This window comes from Acanthaster planci, linkage group LG12, assembly GCF_054643075.1.
Source record: "Acanthaster planci isolate LZ-2023a linkage group LG12, COTS_SCS, whole genome shotgun sequence".
Lineage (NCBI taxonomy): Eukaryota > Metazoa > Echinodermata > Asteroidea > Valvatida > Acanthasteridae > Acanthaster > Acanthaster planci.
In genome coordinates this window covers 10,143,159-10,164,482 of record NC_141788.1, presented here as the reverse complement: position 1 = coordinate 10,164,482, position 21,324 = coordinate 10,143,159, and the positions used below count along the sequence as shown (strand labels likewise).

Here is a 21,324-nt window from a genome sequence, read left to right as displayed (position 1 = left end):
TTTCATTGACTATATGAGTGTATGACTGTGTGATTATTTGTTGTTGTACATACACGTATTTTTGAAAAAACTATCCCCTTTTTTCTAGCAGTTGCAGTGAGGAAATAATCTGGACAAAAGGTATGCAAACATTACAGGTGTAAGAGTAGCTCTTCAAAAGGAAGTCCAATAGAGTGATCCCAATACGACGCTTTTAGCCTCGATCTGCGCACGTCAGCATTTGAAAACGAGGCTGTATGTGTCAGCTTCAATTCTTAATACGATCAGACGATTGAAAGTAAGGAGTCAAGACACAAAATACATAAAGGTATGTTAAATTCGGACTTTTCAGGCTGCACATTTTTGTGGAAGAGTCCTTTAGGATGACTCGACACGTAAAATCCAAAGAAAAATAACGACAATTGACCGCGAACTATGGTCGTGTATCTTTGTGCAGTGGGCGTGGTTTAAACTGAAGTGGCGTCACACTTACAAACCGGATACTGCAGGTACTGAGTGGACTCCGCGGGCGCGCGCGAGGAAGTTGGACAGAGAACCTCGGTTTCGATGCAGATATAAGCAGACGGCGCTAACGTGAAATCCCTCTGTTGGTTATCCAGACAATAAATCACCAGCAAAAACGGAGGGGGGGGGGTTGGCAAATGCTGTATGTTCACGTGATTGCGTCACATCATGTTATACTTCGCTTTCAGTAATACGTATCACAATGTTATAAACAAATATGTTCCAAAGCAAGCGTTTGATATTGAAAAATACTTGGCAGAGCTATTATTCCACATGAAAACTGCTTGCAATTATTTGTCCAATAATCACACCTGAAACATTATTTGTGTTTTTGTTTAAAGTTCTGTATTCTTTCCTAATCAATGTAGTTTGTTGTAATGTAGTAGTAATTTTGCTAATGACTGCATTATTGGTGCCTGATATGAAAATAAACTTTTGCTGCTAAGTCCAAGTGGTTATAGTTCTCGGTTCTATTATTGAATGAAAGTTTCAAATACATGGCGACAAAAATGAAGCTTCTCATTATCTACAATGTGGATTAAAATTGCAGAACGCTTCACCAAAGAGACGTTTTGAGCGATATGTCTAACCTTTGTCAGCGTTTTACAAATCCCACAACATTTCTTCAGATTTGTTTGCCTACATGTACCAAGAACGGAAGTTGGTTGGTGGAGTTTCACGTTAGAACCGTGCTTATTAATGTACATGCATGCTTTCTCACCTTTTAATGGACAAACACGGACACCGTACAACCATTATGATAATCGTTAGATGGGATCCTTTCATGGTCCTGTCGAGAAAATAAGTCTCATACTTGCGGGAACTCTATTAGTATTATTGGTTGAACGTATGTGCTTACACGTTCGAATGTAACTCATTCCTTTCTTCAAAGTTCAGTAAGAAAGTTGGTTGTAAATAAAACACACAACACCGTCTCTGCTACATATGACACTTGTTCATTTTCAAATTATTTAACCGATTTCAAGAAACAGAGTTTTAGAGATTTATTGCACACAAAACTAGAGACCAAAGAACGTTCACAAAAGCAAGATTTTTGAGGTAACTGTTCATATCCTGATCGCCTAATTCATGATGTGATGTGAAAGATGGAATTCCCACTTATTGGGTGAAGCCAAATTGGACTTCAATCACACAGAGCTCTACCTTGTAACCAAAGCAAAGTATAGTACCGACTGTTCGCTCGTCATCCCAGCGCCCTCGCTGGGCCGGCTTAACTGTGTTAGGCTACGTTGTGCACGACCTGTGATCGCGAGGTTATCACTTCCTGCTAGCGAAGCGTTATTTGAATATTTTGGTTCGCCCATAGCAATGCTGTGACACGGGCAAAGTGCCGGCTATACGATAAAAACCATGGCCTTGGTACAATCACACCGTGGTAACTTATCTTCTCACTACATATCACTGATCACGTGTCCTTTGGTGATATAATTTATTTCAAATCATCATGGTTGTCTTGATCAATATGGGATGAACGAATAAAGTGTAGTGAAAATATTTTCAGTAATGAGGAAGAAAAAAATATTGAGCTGATAATCGCCGTTTGTGTGAAGCATTGAGCGAGGGGTGAGCTCGCGCGCTTTGCCGAAATCTATCCACACTCCTGTGAGCGTCGTTAGCTGTGACATAGCGTGACGTGTTTCCTTCGCTAAAATCTGTGCAAAGCTATCAGCTCTTCCGTGACGAGCGAGTACTGTACTTGGTAAAAACAAAACAACACAACATGTGAGTTGACTCAGTGACTGTACAAATTTAAGGGATTGGCATGTATAAAATGGAAAGGTTGAAATCCGATGCATTAAAGCAGCGTTGCCTATTGGTGAGCCAAAGCAATGCTGTAAAACAAATTGCTGTGATGATGTCATCGAGAAGTGTCGGAATAAGCGACAATGGGAATACTTTCCATAAACCTGAACCCAAAGATCATTTCTGTTTACAAAATTGGTCGTTTAGAGAATGAATATAAATGCACTCTTCATTAATTACATTCATAATTATGCGTGGATGCAATAGATGGTCACGACGAAACCCCCCCTCCCCATCTCTGAGCGGCCCATGTATGATCCCTTGCGTTAAGAGGCTTTTTCGCGTTTGGAGGGTGAATTTGTTTTATGTGATGGGCTTACCCACCAAAAATTGAATTGAAGGATAAGATCAAGAGAATAATTTAACTTTTGTTTGAGAAGCTCCAGTGATGTCAGCTTGCTCAAAATGCAATGTTATTGACCCCTGAACTTTATTGATTTTCCACTGCACCCATCTTAGGGCTGGGTATGGGGAGGTTCAAGCCACTGACTCGAGGGCAACGTAGGCTGAGTTCGGTCGGCTTGTTTCCGTATGTTCACGAACAGCGCAATCGTTATTCTTGGGTCGGCCGCTCGAACGCCGGGAACGTACAACCGGTTATCGCTTGTAGTTAGTGACAAGCAACATGCAACTTGACATGGCGGCGGCCATGTAGGCTACGTTATTCGAAAATTAATCTTTTCTATATAAACAGGAACATTCATTTCTGTGTTACGGAAAATAATTAATGTTAAGTTGCAAAACTTCCCATTGTCTATGGCTTTGGAAGCCATCTCTCTACTTTTTGCAGCTGTTCAAGAATCAAAATCTCATGAGTTTTTCTGCGTGTTCCTGTAAAGCCCTGACGAGGGGGTACTGAGTGTGTGATCCTGTTTCGAGAACAGTGTTCTTGAGTCGTGTTCCCGCCGTTCGAGCGCGAGAGCAAGAAACCTGTGTCAAGAACAGGCCGCCCGAACTCGACCATTAAGTAATTGAGGGCGCTATTTATGTTTAATGGGGAGGTGTGTATCAAACGTGTGCGTGAATATACAATACGTGCCTAGTCGAGTCGCCAATGCGGTACCCGTGCAAACTTTATCCTCCGGCTTCACGTCGTCATGGGCATTTATGTTTTTTAACTTGTGAGCAGAATTCCTACTTGTGATCATCATGATCAGTAAAGTGTTCCGTGCCATCATTCTGGGCCCTCCGGGGTCCGGTAAGGGAACCATCTCGTCCAGGATTGTGAGAGATTTTAAGCTGAAGCACTTGTCAAGCGGTGACCTTCTCAGGGCTCAGGTGCGAAATCAAACAGGTGAATCCGTCATTGCTCGCAAAAGGCCCTGTACTGTAGGCCTAATCGTGTTTATCTGTATCGTAAAGTTGGCAAAGCATCCCGGGGGAAACATCACATACACACCAACTTGCAGAGAGGAGGCAATAAGAAGCAGTTACGGTTTTAGAGGTGGGAAGAAAATTCTGGGAGTAATCATGGAGGTAGGAAAACTTGAAGAACCCACACTCCACAGAATCATATGAATCAGGTAGAGACTGAAGCCCAATGTCTGAAGGGGGGGGTGTAAATTTGGGGAGCCTGTTCCTATAATAGAAGGGGGAGCTACTTTTTAACTTTTAAATTCGCCATCATACATGTAGATGACAGTGACATCATGCAAACTGTACGATTAATGCAAAAAGGGCAGGGTTTGAGGGAAATTTTGAGGGGAAACTGTCAGTGCTTTAACACGGCACTGGTGGATTCAAATTTGCATGGTTAGTTTATAAGTAAGAAAGTCACAGTTTCTCACAATTTACAGTCTCCAAAAATAGGGTCAGCACAATAAATAAAGTGTTGCCTTTATTTTTGGGGGGGACTTGCCAGTTTGGCAAGATTAAAATGTCAAAAAAAATGGGTGGAGGGGTCCCCAAGTATACAATCCCCGAATGTGGACCGAGCCAGGATTCAAACCTGGACTGCAGGAAGGTGGAAGGCAAGGAAAGAACCACTACGTCAACCTGACTCCCCCTGTAGGCTGTGCTAAGCCTGAGGTGGTAATATTAAAGGGACATCACACGCTGCAACTTTTATCACAAATGTCTTTGAAAATATCATGACCTCTGCAAATATTTACAAAAATATTTGCACAGATATCAGGGGTGAGATTTCTCAGCTTTTCAGCTGATTTCAGCTTTTTTGGTGTGGGATTTCAGCTTTATTTCCTCACTGGCTGTGTATAAAAATATAGGAGATTTTCATAGTTCAGCTTCTTTATGCCTTCAGCTGTTTTCAGCTATTTTCATCATTGGTCATCTCATCCTGGTAATCGCGATAAACTTCGCATCATCATAACAATTTCTGCAACATTATTTACAAAGCTATTTGCGATGTGTAATGTCGCTTCAGGGCCATACGATATCCCGTGACGTTGCCAGGATTTTTCCGCTGAGGGAAGGGGGGGCAACAGGGCAAAACACTCAGCAGCAGTAACTTGAGAAAGTATTAATTAACCATGTTAACAACAGAAGGAGGTCTATAAGACTTAAAGGTTTTCATGGTGAAAGAAACTAGATCTATAGTAAAGATTGCGGTAACACCATGTATTTATCTCTTCTTTGAGTATGTGTGGTTCTGAGAAGAACCGGGGAATAACTCGACGTTTCGAACAGTGTACTCTGTCCGTCTTCAGTCGTAGGCAGTCTCCTGAAGACGGACAGAGTACACTGTTCGAAACGTCGAGTTATTCCCCGGTTCTTCTCAGAACCACACATACTCAAAGAAGAGATAAATACATGGTGTTACCGTAATCTTTACTATAGATCTAGAAGGAGGTCTGTGTAAGTTGGTCAGTTGAGGATTTTTTCTCCCTAGTCCTCCTGTCTTTTCATTTTGAATTCCCTTTTCATATTTTTCAATATACAGATGCGATCTCATTTTTACCTGCAGTAACCTATTAGCCATCCGAAAGCAATACAGTGTCCTACAAATTCAAATTTAACAGTGAAAATATTGAGATATTCGTGAAGAAAACACTTAGACGAATCTCATGAGGGTGTTTTGCATGGTGTGTCAAGCAGCGTCCCTATATGACATTCTTCCTGGCTTGTTTTAATACAAAATCTACACCCTTTACATGTATGTTAACTGTGACCGGGTATTCATGCAATGCCATAACTGCTTTGTTTCTCCTGTTGTGTTTAGCTGCTGGTTTAAAGGCTAAAGACTTCATGGAGCAAGGAGCTTTGGTGCCAGACCAGTTAATGGTGGACCTTATATTGAGTGAACTGAAAGGACTCTCCTCAGCAGACTGGCTCCTTGATGGTATGTGGATTGTGTAATTTAGGCTGGTTCATTCTACAGGTGAATGCAAAAGCAAAGTGAATTTAACGCTGCAAAACATTTGTGGCGAATATGCTTGAGTTGAACTATGCTTGACTTCAAATTTGCAGCAGGAGTGTTTCTTAATGCAAAAATTTTTACGTCTTGTATGAACTGGACTTTGTGGCCGTTCAAAAGGAGAGATTTCTCTTGTCGCATTGCATTTGTAGTTTTGCCCTTTCAATGTTTAGCAAGCTGTGCCAAGCCCTCTGTACAGAGGTCTGACATAACCTTCGGTGTTGGGAAAGGTCAGTGCTCAGAATGTCCTGTCTTTCAGCGATCCTGGCAGTTTACCACTTGCTGGGGCTGCACCATCACTAAATCTATCCTGATCTTGGGGCAAGATCCTTGGCTACATGGTGTCATGGCATCTGACTGTTACAACCCTTGAAGAAATATATTGACAAATGGGAGGAACCACCAACACAGGACTGGGTAGCTCAGTTGGTAGAGCACCGGTACGCTGTTCCGGAGGTCACTGGCTCAAATCCCACTGTAGTCTTTATCATTTCTGTGCAAGCATCTACATGTAGTCAGTTTTCTTGTACGCTTTGTTTCATGATAGTCCATAACATTCCAGCAGACGTAATGGCCGAGTTTGGGCGGCATGTTCCCGTCTGAACCAATAGGATTCGGAGGCTGGCTTGTTGGCTCGACTTGCATCAGAAAGTTGGTATTTTCCCTGAGCGGGACCAAGAGAGGGCCCAATTTTCCTTTGGTTGGAACTGCACTTTGCTAGTTCACGAATGACTAGGAAATGCATGCGTTACTGTTGTGTCACTACCAACAGAATGACTATGCCCCACCAACATGGCTCTTTTCAACCAATGAGGGCTGCTTCTGCTCAAGGCCAATTACGGTTGGCTTGTGATTTTGTTTTTTGGCAACAGTCTTTGACTTTTTTAAGGATCCATGTGATGAAATTTTCTTAGAATGGCTTTTTCTGCATATTTAATCTCTTCTTCAATGCATGAAAACTGAAATAATTTTGGAGTTAAGTGAACTGTGTTGTGCACTATTTTAAATATTCAAATTTGATTAAGCTTTTCCAGACAAGCGAGGGCAGTGTTAATTGTGTGAATAAATCCAGGAGGACACTGTCCAGTTTGCATGATTTCATGTTCATATTTTGAGCCCTATATTTGCCCTTTGAAAACATTTCTGAGAACAGGATGCCGGCTGGCTTCTTGTCATACAGCATCAATAAATTACCAAAGGAAATGGAAATCTTTGGTAGCAAAGTTATAAAAAAAAATCGAGCAATTTTTTGTGCACAAATCGATGCAACTTGCAGGTTCAGTGCCATGCTGCAGATTACATTGTAGTTTTGCTCATGAATATGCAAATTTTTATTAGCATAAAAACAAAAGGACCCCCAATACAGATTATTATAGCAAAACAAAAATTGGAAAAATATGTTAAATTAATTTAAAGCACAAAGGTGCATTTTCCGGGTTTTGGGGTAAATATTTCTACATGTATTACATGGGGCCTTTAAGGTTTAACTTGAATTTCTGCCCCAGGCTTTCCACGGACAGTTGAGCAGGCCAAGGCCTTAGCTGACAGCATTGCACTGGACACGGTCATCAACCTGGATGTGCCGTTTGACGTCATCGTCAGTCGGCTGGAGGGACGATGGGTGCACGCCCCCAGCGGCAGGGTTTATAACTTGGAGTGGAACCCACCAAAGGAAGCGGTAAGGTTTTGAGTTGCCAGATCTCAGTAAAAGGGGTTGGCATTTAGCCACCTCCTTCCAACAATATTGAGGCCAGAAGTCTTTTCCTAGTATGGCTCGAGTTGAATTTAAATCATCAAAGTTTCAACTCAAAAGGACACATTTCCGTGTCCTGAATTTGAATCCCAGAGCCCTGCACTGTCTCCTGGCAACGTTCATTCAAGGTTTTACACGTACCTAGGAGGACTCGAGCCACAACCACCACAGGTGAAAGGCTTATAAAAAAAGTCCCACCCTACCAGCACTCTAGAGTTTGCAAATTTCCAAGGAGATTGGGGAGAACTGATGTGTTTATAAATAGGCCATTTTGTCGAGCTGAATTGCCAACTCTTGAGTCACAGTTTGTTCTTAACCCCTTCGCGCCGGGACGCGGATAGAGCCGCCGTAAAAATTGAGATCCTCAGCCCGCTTATCAGCTATTATTCTCGGCCCACGCTCGAGCGAACACGGTGAAAGAAGGCTGACCCTGGCTCTTGTATATATGGTTATTGGTCTTTGTGCGTAGCCCAGAAATGAAAAGACAGAATTTGCATCATAATCACCAGCTTCACAATAGTCTCCACTTTGAAAAGAGGCAACGGGAATGTGGAAACTTGAGTAGAGCCGCATGCCACCGAACAATCAGCCTTTTCACCGTGTAATTCAAAGCGTGCAGAGCACGCAGGGCCACAGACCGAGAATCTGCGGTTTGGCAGGTGGCCTTCGTGGCCAAGCGAGGCTGGAATTCTTGGAGCCGGCTTTCGGGAAGAAATTCCCGTCGTCAAGGGGTTAAGAGACTTAACAGGGAGAAAAATGACTTGTGACTTAAATTGGGAGAACGTGACATGAGACTTGACAATTTGCCTTGTTGACACTGTCAACGTTTTCTGAAATAAGTACAAGAAAAATGCATCTTTTGTATATATGTATATGTATTACTTTCTATATCGTTAGTCTGTTTGTTACCCAAGTGTCAGCATATTATGGTGGGGAAGAAAAGTTGGCAAAAGGATCAAGGGGTCAGACATATTTACAAGACATCACATGTCACATCACCAACAAAGGATACAGGCGGCATGCCTATATTGATGTCAAATGGGCTTCAAAGAAATGACTTGTGACTCAATGTGAGAAAATGAACTTGTGCCTTGACACAGGGTAAAATCGCTTGCTATTTGACTGGGGGCGAGGACAAATTACTCACTTCTTGAGTTGTTTTCCAACTCAAGAAGTGAGTAACTTGCTGTTGTAGTGACTTGTTGGAAAATGACTCGGTTAATGACACAGCCATTCAGATTGTTGAGGGGAAATTTTCTCTGACTCCAGTAGAAAATTCAAAATTTGAACTAAGAACTGATCTAGTTCAGTGTCTTTCATGTTCAAAGTGGCTCCCTGTGACACAGGGTTGCCCCAAAATTCTTTGAGAAATTGAGCCTAAAAGCCTGTATTCCTTTTGCTGGAAAATGATGTTGTATTGAATGGCACGTACACAAAGGTAAAATTACAAAATAAAATGATGACTTCAGACTACAATTTTTTTAAAATTAAATTGTTGTGATCTTTTTGTTTGAAGGAATCTTTTCTTTGTGCATTTACCATCAAATGTCCATGGCTTTGTAGCTTTTTTCACCTCATGATCTGTCATGTCTGTTCAGTATTTTGCAGTAAACGTGGTACTCAGAGAGCACAGAACTCTAACGCTGTCACGTTAATATCTGCAGGGTAAAGACGATCTTACCGGGGAGCCACTCACCCAGAGGGACGATGACAGACCAGAGACGGTGTTGGCACGGCTGAGGGCATACCAAGAGATGACAACACCTGTGACCGACTTTTTCAGGTATGAGAAAAAGGCCACTCAGCCTCCCTTCTGTGGAAAACAAGGATGGATGTGATGTGATTATGCATTGAGAGCTGATTGGATCATTATTGATTTAAAGTGTACAATACACAATTAGTTAAACTGTAAAAAAAGTACTGCCTGTCAAATACAGTAATCCTAAAATTTCTGACTTGAAAATAAGTAAATAACCATTTCAGTCAAGCTATGAAATCTTTGCACCGAGAATTCTGATATCTGAATAAACTGAAATCGTATAGAGTCTGCCAAGCGTCATTGGAAAATGAGGTTCCTGGTAATTATTACATCTGTTGACGGGCATCAGAATCAAGTAATGCATGTAGTTGTGGTTGTACGTGTTGTATTTAGCTTTTTCAGAGCAGTGTGAATGTGAAACAAGTACATTGGAACGCCGCTATAATGAACAGGACGGGGTCCATGCTAAATGTTCTGTACAGCTGTCGTTCAGTATAGCGAATTTAACTGCCTAACGTTTCGTTGCCATGTTGAATAGCGCCCTCTCTTGTCTAACCGAAGTGCACCCTCTTGTGATACCTTGGTTCACTGTTTTCATGATGTTTTGCCGTTGCATTCAAGTTTAAGGTTTCTAGAAATGTATCTGTTAATTTTTTTTGTTTTTTATTTAAACTTGAGTCAAAAAATTGATATCAAGTTTATCCTAAAAGTCGTGAAACTACCGCTCAGGATCGATCTCTGATGCATGCTGTGGCGAATCTCGGTTGATTTGTATATCAGCGGCGCCCTCTTTAGACTATTGTTAGTGCAATGCCACGGTGGACATACGTGCGGTTTTCTTCTGCACCCGATCATGCGGAGTCGCAAAACCAGTGTCTATTCAATACCGTTGACAACTAGTGGCTTTCCCTTCTAATCCTTGGGGAAATAATGGCCACTTGTCACTTTCCAACATAAAGAAACACCGACTGTTTTATCATGTTGATATTTGGGAATTACAAACGGCAACTGAATAGTTTTCGGTAGGTTCTGTGCACAAATTATTGGGAGCCAAGGATGATGTTCGGTTCAGCCGAATGTTCAGTACAGCCGAATGTTCGGTATAGCGGTGTTCGGTATAGCAGCGTTTCACTGTAATGGAATTATAGCTGCAAAGCCCAAATTGGCCAATTCTTTTAAATGACTGTAAAACGTCAGTAGTGTGCACTAACTTCACTAATGAAGTGGGTTTGGAAAATGTTGCCATTTGTGGAAATTTAGGAAGTTTAAGATAGTAGACCAGAATATCTTTCAAAAAGTCCTTATCTTTGGGGTCTGGGAACCAAATTGAATTATTATCATCCTGCCTACAACTTTCTTCACCTTTATTTTGGATTGGTCTTTAAACAAACATTAGCAAAGAGCTGTTTTTCCCCATTTCAGGGAAATGAATAAGTTGGAGGAGTTTACCGGAACGGAATCCGACAAGATCTGGCCGCATGTTCACAAGTTTCTCTCGTCAAAGTTGCCGCCCAAAGGCTGATCTTCTTTCAGGTTGTTTGCATTTTCTTCCTCAAGATGATCAAGGTCCCAAAAGAATAGGTAATTCCAATTTTCAGCTATCAAAAAATGTATATGTACATACAATTTGCGGCACTCTATTAGAAAAGCCGGAAACTTTTTTAAAAAATGATGCATCTGTACCAAAAAAGTGTTTAATATTAACCAATTCGGGCAATTCGCAGTGCCATGCACGGACAACAGGTTGCCATGGAGAGGCCATTTTTGCAGTGCATCGTGGGAAATGATTGAAAGAATCCATTTGCGAACCGTGTTCAGGAAACTTGAATTATTCTTGTGGTCTTTTTGCCCTGGCATTAGATTCTTAAGTGTATTTTGAAAATCTGTTGTCCTAATCCTTTCTTATTTCCCTTTAAGCCTACCCCCCCCGGCCCTTTTTGCTAGGGACCCTCCTTAGTCCACCAGAATCCTCCAATTTGGGGAAGGGTGAAAAATCGGATTCTTCCTCAAGCCTCCGAAATCCTCCAAATTTCTTGATAATGTACTTGGAGGTGTGCCTACTGCCTCTATCCTTCAAAATCCTCCGGCAATTCCTGTCATTATGTTGAGGCAGTGTGAATGGCATTCTTGAGCAGTGCGGTTGATTCAAAAGAAGTACGGGGCTGAAGTTATGCATGACTAAGCAAAAACAACACAAGGTCTAACCCACAACCTTTATGCATGGCATCCTTGGCAATCAGCCATGCACTTTTGCCATTCACCCTCAATCCTCCGAAATCCTCCAAAACCATCCAAAGGATTTTGGAGGATTGAAGAGGGTTAGGTTAATGGAATTCCCCAATCTATCAAAGATTTCCTCCAGTTATCCACCAACATACATGCATGCCCAAATGTAAATTAGGGCACGGTGGCCTTGTTTGTATCGACCATAGCTTGAAAAATTGCCTCTCTGGGGCCTCTTGGTGGTGCACTTTATCGTGATTTTGCCCGCATTGTATTCGGTAGTTTTGTTAAAATGAATTTGTCAACAATTGTCACTTGAAAGAGTACTATTTTATATGTAAAAATGATTAAATGTTTATGAGGCCAAGTTACAAAGAATCATGCGTTGAGAAACCAAGCCGGCCAACCAAGTTCTAGTTAACAAAAGGTGTATTTATGAAGTAGTTCGTTGCCATTGGCTGTTCTGCTCATGGCGGATACCATTGGGTGCTCTACAAAGTTATGTATCATCTGTAGACTTGGTGGGCGCAGTACATCACTTCGTGGTGCTGCCAACGATACTAAGACCCCACCACACCTGCCGTTTATCGTTTTTGTGTCTTGACATGTCTAGTATCAGAGAACTTGCATAATGGGTTTGAGGATTTACGTACCTCCCCCGCAACTTGGAAGAGTATTTGTCGTGTGACGGTGTGACCATATCTCTGGATGGCGCGGTGGGCAACTACTATCATCCAATTACTTGATTTCAATTCTACTCATGCATGTAGTGTTTGTCACAGTAGTCAGAGATCAAAGAGATGTACTTTCTGGCAGCCTGCCACACAGTCACAGTGATTTCAAATGTGGAAAAAAAAATTGTGTGTTCATCCTACTGATTTGTTTGAACTTTGAACTTAAAGGCAAGCTGTTTCTGACTTGAAGTCCTATCCAGCTTCCTGTTTGTCTTCGTCTACACTTTTATAATGAAGTCCCTCTGAAGCTCAACGCAGAAAAGCTAGTTATTTCATTATTCATGTACTAATGTTTAAGCATTAGAAGCATTAGCATATTATGATGGGAAATGTCCAGGTGCCTTGAAGCAAAGCAGAATGTCATAGGTCAAATTCATAAGTACATGTACTCTACCATGCCAATTATGATACCAGGTAGATGTGATTCAAACAAATGGTAACTCGTGACATTGATGGGGAAAAGAAAAAAATGCAAGGAAAAGACCCCTTCAAGAGGTAACACTGTTTCACGTAAAATCATTTGTGCTCATTGTTGGAAACATGTTGAACCAAACTGAGCATTAGCCCCAAAGACCAAAGTCCACTGGATTTTTTGCCTTCACGTGAAGAAGATGCAACTTGGGGGTCTGCTGTTTATGGTACATCTATGCCCGTTGCAAAGTATATGCAAACCCATAAAAGAAATGGAATCATGATCATCAAGATTAAGTTATGATTATGATTAAGTCTCTGCAGTTTTGTGAAGCCAACCACGATGAATAAAAAATCATGATGATTCTATCACTACTGCTTGTCCATTCCTTGCCTTTTGAGGACATTTGTCCCTCGAGCCTGCGATGTAATATTTTGTGTGCTGGGAAAACAAAACATCAATTATTTGTATAGAAATGGCTTAGCCATCTGCAGAAAAGTTCCAGTGCAAGTTTTAGGCATTCAGAGTGTACATGTAGCCTGGTCTTTAAAAAGGATCTTGTGAATATCTGTCTAAGAAAACCATAGCAGGCATTATCTATGCCATGCGCATGCAAGGGACAAATAAATAACGAAACCCTTTGAGGCGCAACGTGTAACTTTGTTCATTTATTTTTATTATTACTTCCAATGTATACCAGGCAAGATATGGGACGGAGGGGTACCCCCCTTGCCTGTCCAATCCTTATACACACTCTAGACTATTGTTACCTAACACACCCCCCCTAGAAGTCTGTAAAGAATTCCTCAGATTCCGATCAAACAATGACCAACTCAAAGGTGGGGGGGTTCTTCCGTCCCATTTCTTGCTTCAAATGCTACCATGTATTACATGTGAGACTGTCGACTATTAATGCATTGAAAACTGGAGTATGCACGTACTGACAATTATGGAAACTCAAGCTACCTACAGTAAGCAGTGCTTTAAGGCACGTTTCCAGTGCAAGAGGTAGAGATACACATTTGAATAGATCTTGAGTCTTTAGATAATCCTGAACGTTAAATTTGCGAGAATCACGAAACTGAGAATACAAAGTATGTTTACAAGTTACTAGCATCGTGCAACATCGCGAAGAAGTGGTGAGGAATATTAAATTTGCATAAATGCATCCGAGTAGCAACCAGTGAATGAACAGATACAAAAAATGGTATTTGGATATTTGAATGCGACACTAAGTGTCGCGGAGAGAGAAGTTTTGGATTTAAGGAAACGTAATATAATTTTTATTACTTGAATACATGCAGCATAGCTATATGTACATATTAGGATGACGATCCGCCCCCTTTGTAGCAGGGAGAAATTTCAACATTTTGGAACTTATGCAATGAGGTTTCCATATTCATGAGCCAAAGTGTGATGTCATTCAAGGCAGGACAGGAGTGTCTCCTTAGCACCGTGCACGAAAATACTCATCACACTTTGTCTTCTTAATTAAAGTAGGTGACACTATAAACACGGTTTCCATGTTAAAAAGCTTGTTTAGAAACGAGTGGTGGCCAACTTTTTCTTCCAAGCGGTGCTGGGTGATTTTGAAGGACCAATTTCTTTTTTTTATTTCTTCTTCTGACCAAGACTGCCTTGTATGACATCATCTAAATAGCGCCCTCATGCATATGCTGATGAAAATACTCTCCAAGAAAACTGAAAAACTACCACCTTTTCACTTGTAAAGAAAACTTGTATTTAGATTTTGTTTTTATTGTAACGTGTAGAAATATGCATGAAAACAAGTTGAGCTGAAAATCCTCTCCCTTTCTGCAACAGACATGAAATCTTCCAGTACATCTACAATACTGTTATCATGTAAGTGGATGCAGTGTATGCGCTCTCAGAGCCCAAGTGTGCGATGTTCCCGCTTCAACGCCCCTACAGATTTGTCTGCCTCCATTGCAAACTTAAACATGTTCGCTTTGACTCATCTTTCTGAAACGCATTTGGGCAGAGGCATAGACCTCTTCCAACCAGTTACAAGTCTACATACATACCGGTGCACGAAAGCTCACGATCTCTGTCAATTTTAATTTCTGCATTAGCATTGGAAGTCAGTGACTCTTGATAGGCGTGGACAGCATCATTTCTATTTAAACATCACTTTTACAAACAAGTTGAAGAAGGCAGTCATTTTTCTGTGAAACCATTCTTACACTGTACCAACAGAGGTAAATTTTTCCAACACATAATGTACAACAGAAAATTCATTACGTTTATATCTACAAGTTATGTATATGTACACAGCAGGCATTTCAAAATGCCAAAGTAAGCATCTAAATAATTTAGTATTTAAACAATAATTACCCTGAGTAGAACATTCATTTTTTTTCTTCTCTTTTTACACACACCTTGCTTATGCTCAGGATGTGGTCCCACATGTCCTTTTCCATGTGAGAACGTTTAAGATCTGTAGAGCAAGTGGCAGCAAGGAACTGTTTCTCATGTCATTGTGACCTGCTGAGTGGACACGAGTCATGTGTTGCCGGAGCCACGTTTGAGTTCAAGGTCTTTAGAAGGATCTTGTGCACAGCAAAAGCAAAGGGAGCCCTCCACAGGTTTCATCCACATAATCTGTTTCCATCGGAACACCAAACTGAGAGATTTTATCAACACGATGACTTGCATGTATTTGGAAAGAGAATGGCCACTTTCACATCATGATGTTTCAAGATCTTAAATATGCCATCCACTTTCGTGAACGTCCAATGTTGCTGTGACTTTCCTGACAAACACAAAGCTTCTCTGTTCATTTCTCCTCTTCATCCTACTGAACATAAAAAAAATCCATATCTCTTTGGGCTTTCATTTTCCCTTTTGAACTCAGAATGTGATTTCCAGACACAGAAGTGTGAAGTAAGGTTCAAATTCTGTGGGGCAAGAGAGGGTGTACTTTTTTCCCCCAGGAAACCACAGTCAACTTCAGACTTGGGCATAGGTTGGGTAAATTTCAAAACGGCCACGGGAAAGGGCGTATCCAGGGGAGAAATGTATTTCACCCCCCTCCCACTGACGCAACTGGTGAGAAAACATTACCTGCGTCTTCTGTGTCAAGACACTCCAAGTCAAATCTACACTTTCTCCAACAGCCCTCTACAAAACTTGCATTATGCACATATTTTTGGTCAAACCAAAATTATTAAAGCTCAGTACACTTTTATCCCACGAGAAAATTTATGAACTAAAAATACCTGTATGTTTACCTAGGTGTTCCATATGAGGTGATATTTATTCATTTTTCAATGAAAACATTCATCCTCTATGATGAACAAAACAAAATCACGGTCATTGTTCCTTTTCTGAGTAAAAACAGTTCATTCAAAATGTCTTTGAAATAATTATTCTGTGACCATGTGAAAGCATACATGAAAATAACTATATGTAAGATTTCAGACTACTTTGGTCCTTAATGACACTCAATCTATGAATTAAATGTTGAGAGAAAGACCAAAATCCTACAAATGAAAAAGAATTCAGGAAAATCCATTTCTCTCCACAAACTGTACACAAAAATATGTCTGATCAGTTAGGGAACAGCCGGCTGCGTAAAAATCATTGCACACTTGGTGAAATTTTGACATTAGAGCAAACTTAAAGAACATTAAACTTAAAATGAAAAAAAAAGAAAGAAATATCGTCTTCGAAATTAGAAGATAGCGAGTGTTAAGGTGATCACAAGATGTTCCCATTCAACACGGACGTACTGTACGTGTACATGTCGGGGGGGGCTCAAAATTGAATGTCATCGAATGGCAGTAGTACTGTACTGCTGCCTAGGCTTCCAACACAAGAGTAACATGAAGTCCTAAAAGCCCTTACATGTGGCCCCCAGATCTCTCAAAATCCTCAAGGAGAGGTTTCCAGAGGACTGTGTTGGGTTGAGGAAGGCGCACACGTACCCCCGGGCCAGTCGTCCGACAAATGTGGCTCAGTGCCAAAGTTACAAGTTTTAAGTACACACCTGTACGAAGACAATTTGGGCTGTTGGCGGGGGGGAGGGGGCACAGATTAGGATTTCCAAGAATTCAGGAAGACTAAAGGAACATGCCACTAGAATAGGAGTCAATGTGTTTACACGTATGTATGCATGCTTGACTCTGGCCACACAAATCATGGACACTTTCCCAACCTAGCTCAACTCTAGGTCAACAACTGGGTCGGGCTCCACAGTTGGGTAGAATTGCATGATTACATGAAGCTGTATTGTAAAGGTCATAGTTGAAGATGTATGTACATTCACATGTATCTTGTACAGAAATAAAAGTTTAACTTACAGAATCAGAAGAAAATACATGTAGGTCTATGACTGAAGCCATTTACACAGTTAATCAACGTCACCGTGCGACACTACCAATGACATGTCAACATAGATCAGCTTCCACGCTTTGGGTGCCTCATATTTTCGTGACCTTGATACAAACCTACGACACCCGATTAGGAAATTTTGCATGTGATTCAAAATGTGCACCGATGGTTAAAATACACGTAGAGATACGGTGCAGGCCTAAAAATGGGTAAGAATTCATAGGTAGACAGGAAAAAATTGAAGTAAAAAATCTGGTACCAAAAATGAAGTGGCAGGCATCGCCACCATGTAACAAACAAAAATACGATGTGGAAAAAAATACTAATTTTATTACCGTTGTTCTGGGATTACTTAACCTTAAAAAAAAAGGTCAAAGTTCAGTAATTTATGGTAGGCACAGACAGGATCACAATATCTGCAGCAATGTGGAAGGCACCATACTGAGTTGAATCGACAAAGAACTGCTCGCAAATGAGCAATTTCTATCGAAAATGAGAGGAGGCAAACTTTCAAGACGGATCCCAGAAGGGATTTGAGGATTGTAACATACTCTCATGAATGTGTAATGGGCACCATGTACTAACACGGTTAAGATCACTTGAACATCATTTGCGATGAAATGAACTCGTTAATCCGAGAATTGCTGTAGCATCCAAAATGAGAAAGTTGGTGATTTTTTGAAAGGAATGCTGGAAAGGTAGGTGCAGCGGTACTGGCTTCGATATGATCATTTTGGGTCATTATCTGCAATCATATGAACTTGTCAATTTGAGGATAAGCACCGATAATGAAAAAGGAAATCTTTCAAGATACCGGTAGCTTAGGAAGATTGAAAGGAAGAGTGGTGATTCTGAAAGGGCATGGTAGACACGATTGGTGGGAAAGTATTGAAATTTGTATAAGTACGTCTACATGAAAATCAAGGAAAGAAAATTAATGTTACTGAGCAGCAATGTAATCAATTTTGCACATCGGTCCTGTAAAAAATTCTCAAAATCGTTACTTTTTTTTTTACAAAAATGTACAATTGTTTTGGCACAACACCTGCTTAAACACTTTCAAGAACGGGCACAGTTCCATCAGAAATGGTCAGATGCCCTTCGCAACCAAAAGAGGGCATGACACTGTTTATCACTGGAGCAGGAATGGATGAGAGTCTTGTATAGGAAGGCACTGTCCGATTACTGCAATGGTCCTGCAGTGGGTGCTGGTTACTTGTGACCAACCCATCGTCAGCAATTCCATGATAAAGAGCCCCTGAGTTGTAGTCGGACTCAGGCAAGTGCACACCGTCCATTCCCGGATCGGAGGGGATGGTGGAGAGCTTCGTGTAACTCGGCACTCGACACTCAGTGCCGTTCTCACTGAAGCCGGAGTCCGTTGAGTCCAGCCGGGGCTGCCCGGGACCGGAATGGGCAGGGCCCTGGGGGTGAGGGGAGCCTGGTGCCGGCAGCTGCACGTAGAGCTTGGCAAACTTGCTGTAGGCACCCACGTCCGAGGTGGGGGAGTCTGGCTCTCTGTCAGAGCAGACACCCGAGGAGCTGGCCGAGTCGGCACTTGCCTTCCGGTGAGCGCCGCCCTTCCCGGGGATGGGCTCTCCCCCGAGGTCCAAGTCATCACGGAGGAGGAGCGGGAAGAACTCTTCCGGTCCGGCCTGTTCACGCAACTGCACGTAGTCGGCTTCACCATCCTCCATAGCCCTCGCAGCTGCTCCGCCAGCATCAGGTCCTCCCCGGGCACTTCCGTTCGGGATGACACCATTCGGAGTTTGATATCCTCGCGGCTCGTCAAAAACTTCTCTCTCCATGGCACCTCCACGGACCTGACGGCTGAGGGCACTTTCAAGCTGGAATAAAAACAACCAGACGAATTCCAAAATTACCAAACAAGACATTTGTGACTTGCAGGCAACCCGACCTCAGTCTGTCTGAGAGGGTACCTAATTCCAACATCCAATGAATAACTGACAGAACTGTGAGTGACTTACACTGAGATGCATGTATCTGCTAGGTCTTACCCTGTCAAGCGCAATGATGGAGATGCGGGGCACCGGCTTCAGCAGCCGGTAGTGCTTGATGCAGCACCAGGTGGCAGCGATGATTCCGAGTACCAACACTACTCCCAAGATGGCAAGGATGACTGTCAGGTAAACTAACGGAGCTGCGAGTGGAAATGACAAGAAAAATGAAGCCTCACTGCTTCAATTGCTCTGTGCCTGAATAATAGAGGGCGCTTTCCGATACCTAGCAATGATTTTCCTCTGCATATGCATTTTGCTAGTTCACAAACACATTTTTAAAAATTCATGAGAAACCTGCCGCAGAAGGCTGCCAGGGTTTTATCAGAGAAGTAACAGGATCTCAACACCTCTTGATCCTCGGTTGTAATGACTACTAATGGCACACGGATGTCAAGACACTGACAACAGCAACAGAAATTCAGTCACTCTTTGGGTCAGTTGGTAAGCAGCACAAAGATGCACAGTTGTGTCATGTTGTGCACTGCACCAACTACCCCTGAGCACAGGAATATCAGGTTGCATGTTTGTGCTGCCCAACAACTGTGCTTCACTGTTTCATGTGCATAACTGTGCAGTAAACCAAATGCAGTGAAGAGGACTGCACAAAAGACCCTGTGTCATTTTGAACTCTTCGGCAATGCTGCCTGCATCTCTTGACGTCAATGTGGAAACTGGGCTTTAGTCCAAAGGCTGAACAGAGGCACAAGGACACGGTTGTAAGAAACTCACCTGGCTTATCTTCGGCCATAACATCCAAGGTTGTTCTGGGTGATGGGCCGGCGCCATTGAATGCCTCAAACTGGAATATGTATCCCAAGTATCGTTCCAAGCCTGTATAAATCACAATTTTCATAAACTTTACTCTTCTTGCCAGCCCCAGGAAACAGGTGATAATTTTTAAACTAAAATGGCAAAGCCGCCATGGCTCGCTGTTGTTATGAATTTGAATTTCTTTCCTGCATAAGGGAGCGATCCAGACGGGGGACCCCGGGAGTTTTGTGCGGTAAACCTCGAGGTTTTTTGAGGTTCGGCTGCATGAATGGCTCTTAAATATACATGCATTATCCTTGAGCTGCAGGTCAACTTCACACGCATGAATGGTCGCAGGATGAAGCTTTCGGGCGCAGGGAACAACAGAGGCACAGCAGACAATGATGAATGGTGGCTGCTATTAGGGATTAAAAGATTAAAGGATTAAAGGTGTATACTTGTCTTGGGAAGGCAGGTATCTAAATACATGTAGGATTACTAGGAGATTATCTTGAGGCTTAAATCACTCTTTCGTCCGTGCCTTGGGGTCGTCTGGTTAATGGGTTAATCAAAAATGTTCCTCTACCAAGGCTGCCCGATGTGCGCTAACCCGTGGATAATGAGTTCATTATAGTACGATGAGAGAAACCTCGAAAAACCCAGCGGTCCCCGGGAGGTTTACTGCGCAAAACCTCCAGGGCCCCTTCTGGATCGCTCCCTAACAGGAAAGAGACATCCAAGTTACACAAATATGGTAACTATAAAATTAAACAAGAAAATACTAACCAAGCTTCATGAAATTTTTTTACAAGATTGGTTGACATATGACTGCAATACAGATGTACAAGATATTTTATCAACCTTAGCAATAAAACCAATTGTACTCTAGGAGAAAAAAACCTAGTTAGTGCTGTGTGCAGACTGTGTGTTGAAAGGCACCTGTCATTTGAAAGTAAATCAGCAAAGACCACCAACAAGGGAGATACAGGTACAAAGGCTTCACAGTTCTTTACAGGAGAGAGGAATGCCTATAGAATGTGGGTCCAGTACAGTCAGACTAAACCTAGGTGATTATATAAGCAGTGCATTTGTAAGTTTTATGGATTGTGCATAATTAAAATTCCTCTTAAGTACAGTTCTGCACTTTGTATCCAACCCCATCATCCTATCCATCTCCTACTCCGCCCCCTCCCCATCATCCTATCCATCTCCTACTCCACCCCCTCCCCATCATCCTATCCATCTCCTACTCCACCCCCTCCCCATCATCCTATCCATTTCCTACTCCGCCCCTTCCCCATCATCCTATCTATCTCCTACTCCACCCCTCCCCATCATCCTATCCATCTCCTACTCCACTCCCTCCCCATCATCTTATCTATCTCTTACTCCACTCCTCCCCATCATCCTATCCATCTCCTACTCCGCCCCCTCCCCATCATCCTATCCATCTCCTACTCCACCCCTTCCCCATCATCCTATCCATCTCCTACTCTGCCCCCTCCCCATCATCCTATCCATTTCCTACTCCACCCCTCCCCATCATCCTATCCATCTACTACTCCACCCCTCCCCATCATCCTATCCATCTCCTACTCCACCCCCTCCCCATCATCCT

The 21,324-nt window shown here is 42.2% G+C and overlaps 2 protein-coding genes across 4 annotated transcripts in view; one reads left to right on the top strand and one right to left on the bottom strand.

Annotated features, from left to right (window-relative positions):
- The first annotated feature begins 3,351 nt into the window (after positions 1–3,351).
- On the top strand, positions 3,352–13,240 carry ak3 (adenylate kinase 3). The gene is made up of 5 exons (XM_022254167.2): positions 3,352–3,622; positions 5,507–5,626; positions 7,207–7,379; positions 9,119–9,237; positions 10,636–13,240. Exons 1-5 carry the CDS (start codon positions 3,478–3,480, stop codon positions 10,733–10,735), a joined length of 657 nt encoding a protein of 218 aa, XP_022109859.1. The 5' UTR covers positions 3,352–3,477; the 3' UTR covers positions 10,736–13,240.
- Positions 13,238–21,324, bottom strand: part of LOC110980158 (interleukin-6 receptor subunit beta-like) — a 50,060-nt gene continuing 41,973 nt past the window's right edge. For all 3 annotated transcript variants that reach the window (XM_087143795.1, XM_087143793.1, XM_087143794.1), the window contains exons 11-13: positions 19,686–19,787; positions 18,954–19,096; positions 13,238–18,782 (exon numbers count right to left, since the gene is read on the bottom strand). In XM_087143795.1, the coding sequence (XP_086999921.1) occupies positions 17,985–18,782; positions 18,954–19,096; positions 19,686–19,787 (1,043 nt within the window). In that variant the 3' untranslated portion in view covers positions 13,238–17,984. The remainder of the gene's footprint in view (positions 18,783–18,953; positions 19,097–19,685; positions 19,788–21,324) is intronic.

What these genes read in the sequence shown, in the direction of transcription:
- ak3 (XM_022254167.2), top strand. Translation starts at nt 3,478, where the DNA reads ATGATCAGTAAAGTGTTCCGTGCCATCATTCTGGGCCCTCCGGGGTCC. An exon ending in TCAGGTGCGAAATCAAACAG is followed by an intron (nt 3,623 to 5,506) that starts GTGAATCCGTCA and finishes TGTTGTGTTTAG; the next exon opens with CTGCTGGTTTAAAGGCTAAA. An exon ending in GGAACCCACCAAAGGAAGCG is followed by an intron (nt 7,380 to 9,118) that starts GTAAGGTTTTGA and finishes TAATATCTGCAG; the next exon opens with GGTAAAGACGATCTTACCGG.